Source organism: Poecilia reticulata, linkage group LG18 (genome assembly GCF_000633615.1).
Source record: "Poecilia reticulata strain Guanapo linkage group LG18, Guppy_female_1.0+MT, whole genome shotgun sequence".
Taxonomy (NCBI): Eukaryota; Metazoa; Chordata; class Actinopteri; order Cyprinodontiformes; family Poeciliidae; genus Poecilia; species Poecilia reticulata.
This window is the reverse complement of record NC_024348.1, coordinates 3,451,229-3,460,642: the sequence shown is the minus strand read 5'-3', so window position 1 is coordinate 3,460,642 and position 9,414 is coordinate 3,451,229. Positions and strand designations below refer to the sequence as shown.

General features: G+C 39.2%; 1 protein-coding gene across 2 annotated transcripts in view; it reads left to right on the top strand.

Moving 5' to 3' along the window:
* Positions 1-9,013, top strand: part of mtm1 (myotubularin 1) — a 17,176-nt gene extending 8,163 nt beyond the window's left edge. The window contains exons 7-16 of one of the 2 annotated variants that reach the window (XM_008434996.2): positions 163-246; positions 373-522; positions 740-928; positions 2,499-2,681; positions 2,747-2,902; positions 2,979-3,026; positions 3,444-3,536; positions 4,485-4,598; positions 5,620-5,796; positions 6,515-9,013. In XM_008434996.2, coding sequence (XP_008433218.1) covers positions 163-246; positions 373-522; positions 740-928; positions 2,499-2,681; positions 2,747-2,902; positions 2,979-3,026; positions 3,444-3,536; positions 4,485-4,598; positions 5,620-5,796; positions 6,515-6,706 — 1,386 coding nt within the window. In that variant the 3' untranslated portion in view covers positions 6,707-9,013. Of the gene's footprint in view, positions 1-162; positions 247-372; positions 523-739; positions 929-2,498; positions 2,682-2,746; positions 2,903-2,978; positions 3,027-3,443; positions 3,537-4,484; positions 4,599-5,619; positions 5,797-6,511 lie in introns of both variants that reach the window. The other variant, XM_008434995.2, reaches the window with a different exon arrangement.
* Positions 9,014-9,414: the final 401 nt, after the last annotated feature.

The window sequence follows — 9,414 nt, the reverse complement described above, 5'->3', positions numbered from 1 at the left end:
TCCACCCCGCCTGAATCAAATGATTCATCAAGCTCACAAACGTCCTGCTAATTATGCAATTCCGATGCGACACAGAGATGAATCTAAAAGGACTAACTGGATCTCAGCTTTTGTTATGTAGATGTCAACTGAAAATGTGTTTGCATGTCTCCTTTCTTGCAGCCTCTTTTTGCTTATGTGAATCAGGAAAAGTACACCGACAATGGCTGGTTGGTCTATAAAGCTATGGAGGAGTTTAGGCGACAGGTAAATATCTGGATCATTTGCTTCTTTTTCAGGCCAGAATTTCCGTTTTCTCATTTGTGTCCAATCTAAACGGCGCTCAGTGCTGTACTGTGGTCGGTCTTTTCTAATTTATAAATTTTTCTACAGGGCTTGCCAAACAACAAATGGCGTATTACATTCATCAATAAGAGTTATGATCTGTGTGACACATACCCAACTGTCCTCGCAGTCCCTTTTAAATGTAAAGAAGATGACCTGAGAAGAGTGGCCACCTTCCGGTCAAGAGGACGCATACCGGTAAGAGCAAGCCTTTTAATCAGATAAACCAGTGGGATTTCTTTACATCACAGAAGTCTGGTGTTTAAATGCATTTGAATACATTCTTAAGATGCATGCACATGAGCTGGGTTACATGAGTTGTTTCTGCATCTTGCCATGCAGACATTACCACGGTATTTCATTACAAATGTATTTCTTTCACCTGAAATTGAACCATCTTTGATTTTTGGTCCAGGTTTTGTCGTGGATCCACCGGGAAAATCAGGCAGTGATTGTTCGCTGCAGTCAGCCCCTCGTTGGAATGTCTGGTAAAAGAAATAAAGACGACGAGCGATACCTGGACCTCATCAGAGAGGCAAACGACACCACCAAAAAACTCACCATTTACGACGCCCGGCCCAACGTCAACGCGGTCGCAAACAAGGTCAGAGGGAAAAAGAAATGCTTTTAAACAATAGCGACCAAACTGGTGTCATGTTTCAGCAATTCAAACTACTGTGTCCACCTTCTGACCGCATCAGTTAGGAACTAGAAAAGGGAAATGGATGGGATAGATTAGTAAAAATGTGGAAGAGTGATTAAATAGATGCATCAGTGTTGGTGAGAGTACAGTGGAGCTTTTGACCAGCTTGTTTAGAAAAGGTCTGGAGAGAGAAGATGCCAGACTATTGGAGGAGTGTACTGGCACCAGTTCTCACATGAAATGGGGATGTTCAGAGCAGTAGTAACGACAGAGCCACACAATGATGTGTTGAGAAAGAGACGCTGAGGCGAGCTCATGAAGAGAATCAGTCTGCCGCCGTTTGATTTCATGCACAGGAAGTTTTCACAAGCCATATTTTTGCTATTAGAAGTCTTGTAGAGAAACACAGATGTCAGAAAGAGCATCGTTGTGTCTTTAAGGATCTAAAAGGAGCATTATGAGAGTGTACCAAAAGAGGAACTTTCACACTACATGAGGAAGTCGAGTGTAGCAAAAAAAGAATAGTGGAAGACATGCGTAGAGAGAGTGACAGTGATGGTCTGAGTCACTGATGGGTTCATGGTAAGGGAGTGGTTACAGCGTACAGAAGGGTAGCTCAAAGTTGAGAGAGTTAATAAGAACAAATCTGTTGTGATATTTGGTTTGGATGCTCTGACACTGTCTAAAATGAGTTGGAGCATTTTAAAATCAACTCCTCCACCTCCAGGTACTAACCTGGAGGTGGAGGAGTTGATTTTTTCCTTTGGACTCTTTGACCAAGATGACAGGATGAGAAATGAGGTTAGAGGAAAAGCTAAGGCTGCTTTGTCGACTAAATGGCGGAACAAGACCACAATATTTCAGTTTTGCTGTGATTATTTTGGTTTGATTGTATGAATATTGTCAGTAGCATGGCTGCATAAATCTTTTGCCCACGCAATTTGTGGAACATGAAGCAGGCAAAGATAATCTGCGCTGTATTTTGTTGGCTGCAGGCCATCCACACAAAACGATGAATTGATGGTGCGCTGGAAATATGAAGTACTCCTGCAGCTCTAAATTACCTTTGCTGTAGAATATTTTTCATCTTTTTCTTAATACATTTTTCAAATATTCCAAATATTTGACGAGCAATATCTTCTATCATTGTATCTACCTTTTTTCCCCACAGTAAAGGTAGACGTTTCACTGTTCCGGTTTGCATCAGCTATTCAAACATAAACATAAATAGATGCAAAATCATCACTAGCAATATGGTTCAGGTTTAATAAATGACTTTGTGGGTAGTAAATCAATTTACTTGCACATGATCCTCCCAGTATTTTGCCCTCTAATGATCAGCATATGTTCTGCATATTTATGAAGACGTACACAAAAATTTAATTGCACCTGCTAAAAAGTTTCCTTTAGGTTTTGCTTAGGTCTGTAATGAATACTGTGAATGTTTAGTCCTTACAATAAGAGTGTTTGTTTCAGAAATGTTCTTGTCCACCAACGTAACTTTAGGTTCACATTGTGTTGGCAATTTCAGGCCACTGGAGGGGGCTATGAAGGGGACGAGTACCTAAACGCTGAGCTAGTCTTCCTGGACATCCAGAATATTCACGTCATGAGGGAGTCCCTCAAGAAACTCAAAGATATCGTCTACCCAAATGTGGAGGAATCCCACTGGCTGTCCAGTCTAGAGTCTACACACTGGTTAGAACATATTAAGGTAAGCACAGAAGGATTCAGTCTTTCAAAGGTTTCGTATGTGTACTAAAAGCTCTTTGTGTGTAGCTGGTGTTGTCGGGAGCCATCCAAGTGGCAGACAAGGTTTCCAGTGGGAATTCTGTTCTGGTTCATTGCAGTGATGGCTGGGACCGGACAGCACAGCTTACCTCACTGGCCATGCTGATGCTGGACAGCCACTATCGCACACTAAGGGGCTTCCAGGTCAGTAACTTCACAGCAAACAGAACCGGCTGGATTCGTCCTGATTTTAAATAAACTGTCAAACTTTTCTTTGTAGGTCCTGATTGAAAAGGAATGGATCAGCTTTGGTCACAAATTTGCATCGGTAAGATTCTGATAGTTTTTTTTCAGAAAACTACAGTTGTGTAATTTTGTTTATTATAATTACATCATACTTTAAGATATGCCAATGAAATATCCACAATATTGATTGCACAAATTATTTACTAAAGGGGCAGTATTATGTAAATCCACTTCTTTGATCTTTGTCATGCTGCAATGTCATCAAAAACATACCTGGACTGTTGCTTTGATTCTTTCATGCATGTTTGAGAAATCTGATCATACGAGTTGTCTTGGTGAAACACTGGTAAAAAGGTTAAATAAAAATAAAATGCAAATTTTATAACATCTATAAAATGGCCCTCTTTGGCTAGAAAACGCATAATCCTGCCCCTTTAAAAAAAAAAAAAAAAAAGAAAAAAGTTGAGTTTACTGTTAACCGTTTATTTGGTGTGTTTAGCGGATCGGCCACGGTGACAAAAACCACGCAGACCAGGACAGATCGCCAATATTTGTTCAATTCATTGATTGTGTGTGGCAGATGACCAAACAGGTTAGTTAAGAACAAGTGATTGGTGAAATGATTTGCATTGTTTTTAATTAACTGTTTATATCTGACGAAACTGTTAAAATCTACAATCTTCAAATATATTTTTCTGGAATAAGTTGTTTTGAGCTTGATTTAATTGCATATATTTAAATTATAGCAGTGGAAATTATAGAGGGAGATTAGTTTTGTTTTTCTCAAACTTTTACAGTTTTTCCATACGAGCTGCTGCTGTTCTCAGTGGCAAAATTAAAAAACACCCAATGAGAATGTTGAATAAAATCAAGATGGTATGTAGCCTGTCGTCTGCAACAATGAATTGTCCTTCCACCGAAGCACAATCAATTTATAGTTGGCTTTTCTAAATTAACAGAATTTCTCTTAAACCTTCCTGAATATTAAAACCTGGAAAACTTAAAATCTTCTGGCATGTTTGTTTGGAGGCAAAAAAACCAGTTTTACAGAATTAAGCATGCATGGTGATTAGTTGTGTTTAATCACAGAGCTAGAGAGTGATTAACCTGATAAGATATTTTAGTTGATTGATGGCACTAATAAAAATATACTTTTTACATATTTTTTAAAACTCTTTAACCTGACAGTATAATGTTAGACAAATTCAGTGAGCATACATTGAATTTAGCTCTTGATTTCTTCTGTAGGGCCTTCAGAAAGTTTTCTAAGCAGCTTTTTTTTTTTCTTTTTTCTTTTTTTTTTTTTTTTTTTTTAGACATGAATTGTTGCATTTTATTTCTGAAATCGGGTCAATTTAACGTAGAAAAATATTGAGCACAAACATGATTAGAGGTGAAATGTGGTTCATCTAAAGGTCTGTCAAGCTGTGGCTATTTGGGTTAAGAAATGGCTCCAAGGGTTAACAGAGAATTTGGGTGCATGAGCATAAACACGTGATTGTCGGTGTCTTGGAAATGTAACCGGATTTTCTCCTCTCAGTTTCCTACAGCCTTTGAGTTCAATGAGCATCTCCTGCTCACAATCTTGGATCATCTCGACAGCTGTCGCTTTGGGACTTTCCTCTACAACTGTGAGAGTATACGAGACCAGCAGGTAAGTGACCATCAAGGGTTCCTTCTCTTATTTATTTTATTTTTAACATGGCTCTTTAAGTCGGCAAACAACTAAACTTATTCATTTTACTTTGGTTAAAAAGGCGGTTGGTTCAAAACCACTACAGCCATAATTAAACTTCTTAAAACCACTTTTGTTGTACTGTTGCAAAAGTTTTAGACATACATGCATCCTTGTACTTTAAATATAAATCTTTAGAAGTTTTCAGGTTTTGTTCAATCTTCCTACAAGCCTGTGAGCTTCTGTCTTCGTCAGTGAGTTTTCTGTGAACCCTGAACTTTAGTGGAATTAAACTTTGCCCAAATAATAAGAAAACATTAAATATGAGGTGTTTGATGAAGTCATGTATTTTGCACAACTTTCACACTGAAAGGTGGCATAGGGCCGTTTTTTGTTTTCTTTTCAAAAGTGCAGAGTCAAATTTGGTGTGCTTTGTAGTTTGCTACTGTCCGGAATTTGCGTTACTGCTGCACATTTTTACAGCAGGTGAAAAATTTGTGTATATTTAAGCAAACTTTCACTGTTTATTTTTTACATGTCAACTTGTGCTTAAAATATGGCACCGTATGTTTTTGGGCAAGCATGAGGCCCCTAGTCTTAAGCCACTTTTCCATTGTTGTTTCTAAACACAATCCTTTGATAAGCTAGCAGTACGCCTTGCACTTTGACCTCTTGTCAGGAAATAAACATGCAGTATTTTGAGAACGGTCTTTGGACCACAGATTGAGAGACTGCTGTAAATCTATCTTGTACAGTTCAGTAGAGCTGCAGGAAAAGGTTCTGATTTTCCACAAATGGCCTCCTTTTGTTGGTAAATACTGAGTGGTTCTCTATCTGTAGTATGTACAAGTACACCCATACAAAGATCAACAGTTATTTTACTGCCATTGACTTAAAATGTGTCTGATTTGATTGCATTTACTTTCCTGTTGTATAGCGCCTTGAGACAACATGATGTGTATCAGTAACCTGATATTGAATCACTTTCTGTCTGACTCAGGAGCTGCGATCGAAGACGGTGTCTCTCTGGTCTCTGGTCAACAGCAAGATGGATATTTATTTGAACCCGTTCTACACCCCCGAGTCTGGACAAGTTCTCTACCCCGTGGCAAGCATGCGCCACCTAGAGCTGTGGGTAACCTACTACATCCGTTGGAACCCACGTATACGACACCAGGTAGGATACCCAGTGTGTGTTTAAAGAATGTTTTGATGCTTTGTAGTGTTTTGTTATGATTCTGCAGTAAAATTGTAGACAAATTGTTCATAAATCAATTTGGGCTGTTTGTTTTTTTTTTACCGTTTTCTGCAGTAAAACAGCCCAAATTGATTTTGATTTCTAAACAACTTGTCTATGATTTTGAAGCCATAGTTGAGATGAATCCATCTCCTCTGAGCTTCAGTTTTAAGGACTTGTATTGAAACGGGACAGGTCAGCATGTCAAGGTGCTTCATATGTTAAAGCTGCAGTATGTGACGTTTGTTTAAAAAAATTTTTTTATTTTACATATTCATTGAAACTGTCAATATGGTGTGACAGTTTGGTACGAGACGCATAATCTCTTCCAGTTCTGTGAGTGCTACCTAGAAATGACCAATCAGCCAGGAGGAGGGTCTTAGTGTTGTCAATCACAATCTCATCCTAGCTAGCACAGTTTGTCATGAATGCTAAGCCTAGTTAGCATTCATGCATTGACGTCAGATTAACAGTTCTCATTGACCAATGTATTAAAGATTTTAGATTAAACGCCAACAAGGTGAATAATGGCAAACAAAAGAAATTCTGAAGGCAGTGTTTGTCAGAAGTTTGATAGACTTGTCTTTTTTTGAAAACGATAACTTTCAGTAACACCTGTGTGTGTGTGTGTGTGTGTGTGTGTGTACGCCTTCAGCAGCAGAGTCCAGTGGAGCAGCGCTACAAGGAGCTTTTGGCCCTCAGAGAAGAATACTTAAAGAAACTGGAGCAGCTTCAGTTATCCGATTCTTCCTCTCCCTACCAGCTGGCTAACAGCACCACGCCAAACACCACCTCGTCTACAGCCTCCACACCTTCACAGCAGTACACACACCTACAGACTCCGTTTTAAAGCTCGTCCTTCACAGATGAGAGGCAGAACCTCTTTTGGATTGCACTGTTCATGTCCTCTTTTATCTGCGGTCTTTTTGGTCACACACACATGCGCACACACTGCACAGGGAGGGGCTTGATGTGGTTTTGAAAACTTTAATTTGTACCCAATAGAAAAGTTGACAAGTTGGTGAATTATGCAATAGCTCTTTAGCGTTTTACCTGAACATTTTAAACACGCATCATACACAGCAAAGCTTTGAAGAATTTCAATGCTTGAAGCTTAAGGGCTCCAGAGGACAGGATGCACACACGGCCACTGCAGGTCGTGTTTTCTATAGTTTATTTAATAGAAACCACCGTTTAACATTGAGTTCATCAGAAGTTTGAATAATATATTAACTAAGGGAGACTAAGGTGTTTTTTTGTTTTTTATTTTATTTTTTGTTTTTTTTTGAAGAGGACAAGAGAACAGGCAATTTAGGAAAATGACCATTTGGTACCTTGAGTGTTCTCAGGCCAGTTACCGACAAAGACAATTCAAACTCGGCCTGTCCAGAAAAAATCACTTTCACTTCTACACTCACTTCTCCACCTCAGGCGAACGCAGAATCAGAAATTACGCCGACGGTAAGACGCCCAATCACTTGGCAGCTGTTTGCTTCTACTGAAAGGGGATTGATGTGCTTCATCTGTAGGGATGTTTGAGCTTCCATTCGGTGAGTCAAACGTATAGATGTGAGGTTTCCATGATCGACTGCTGACCGCTGCACAGGTGACAAGTTTTGTTTTAGTCTTGAAAGACTCTGCCTGGGTCACTGTAGGACTTGAGGTCGTGATTGCAGTCAAATATGCTTCGGAAAGTTTTTTTTTTTTTTTTTTTTAATTGAAATTGCAAAAGTTGTATGTAGATTTCTGTAAAATTAACTGAATATCTTTTCAGTAAGTGTAACATTACTAAATGTGGATAAATTGTGCTGTAAAGACCTCAGGCGCTGCATCTATCCCTGCTCTGATCCTGCAGTGGAATGCATTAAAGCAGCTTAGTCTGCAAATTTTTCACATGAAGACGAATGAAAACTTGGCAACAGATTTATTATGAAGTCAGCTATTCCTGTGAGGTTGATGCTGTCAGGAACTTTTTGCGATTCTTTTCCGGTGTTGATCAGAGACGAGCGGTCATGGAGGAACTGTGTGCCTCTCTCCTCTCTGTAATAATGACAGTTCAGTGGAACGTACTGATATGTTGGATTAAAGGTAAAAACAAGTGCGGGAAAAGATGTATTTGCAGTTGATGCCTACAACCAGTAAGCCACAAAAGTAACTATAGATGAGTTTCTGAAAAACCATTTTGACAGCAGTTTTAGTATTGTTGAATGAAAATGATAAAACTTTAGAATTGAAAGGGAGGGGCGGGAGGAACAACAAAGCAAAACCACACTTGGAATAATGAACACTACCCTACAACTTGTAAGCTAAGTTTGATTTTCTGCCATGAGTCCAGCTGCTGGTGCAGTCCATGTGAGTCCTTTGAAGAGTTGTTCCACTCATGTATCAGATGAAATTTAAAGCAGAAACTGGCAAATGACAATATTCAAAAAAACTGTTGTGAATGTATTTTAGTATTATCAGAGCAAAATGAATCTCACAGGGATGAAGTTAGAACTCTGGCTGTGGCGAGAAAACTGTTCAGTTAACTTGATGCGTTTTTGTCAGCCACAGCATGTTGTTTACCTCGAGGTTAAACTCCCTCATACTTCTTTCACTTCCTGTGGTTCAAGTGACTGGATGTTTAAATTTATCAGACTTGAAATGAGTCCAGAAGGTTAAAATTTCTGATTTTAAAAACGGACCCCAGTGTAGGCATGTCAATCTGCTAATGCTAACAGTTTTTAAAATGTGCCTCAGATCAGGAGCCACATGGTGCCTTGTTCCTGCCACAGATCGAGACTGAAGGCATGCAGAGGAAAAGAAAGATGATATAGTCATATGTTGGGAGTTGATATTGTGGGTACTAAACCGATGCTTTTTCTTTAGGCTTGAGAAAGTTTAAAAAAAAAAAATTCTAAAATCGGCTCTTGAGTGAGTGATATTTTAGACCATGTCATAAATGATCAGTTATGTTCTTGACTGTTAAATTCAACGCTCTGACAGTCTTTAATTCTAAAATTCAGTGATCATTACGTCAGATTTATTTTGAGCACTTCTGAGACCGCGCTTTTGCAAATAAGTAAAACAAAAAGTGCCTTGTTTTATTAGCGCTTCCTCTTTTTAATTTAAACCTGGCCACATTTCCTTTTCCCCTCTCAGAACCAGAAACCCTCTTCAGTCGCCATGAGTGTTTACACCAACCAGACAGCTGGTGTTTGTGTGGGATCTCTTATTTTGACTTCCTCAGTTGACTTTTCAATCTGCTTGTAGGTTTGTTTGTCTAGTTGTGCCTTTCAGTCTTGCACACACGTTGAACTGGCTGTCTGACTTCCATCGCCTGCTTAGAGTGCTATATTACCTTTGTCCATCTACATTCTACCTCTTCACCATACAAATGCAGATTCACCAGAAAGGCTTACTGCTGCCACCTTCTGGAGACATGGGGGAAAAGCTCAGAGCAGCATTAGGTCTCCTGTATGTGTGGGTCAGTTTCAGCTCAAATGAAATGAAACTCGTGAGCTCGATGGAAGCTACAGCAAACATTTATTTTGGTAGAATCGTTAGCTTTTTAGGAAC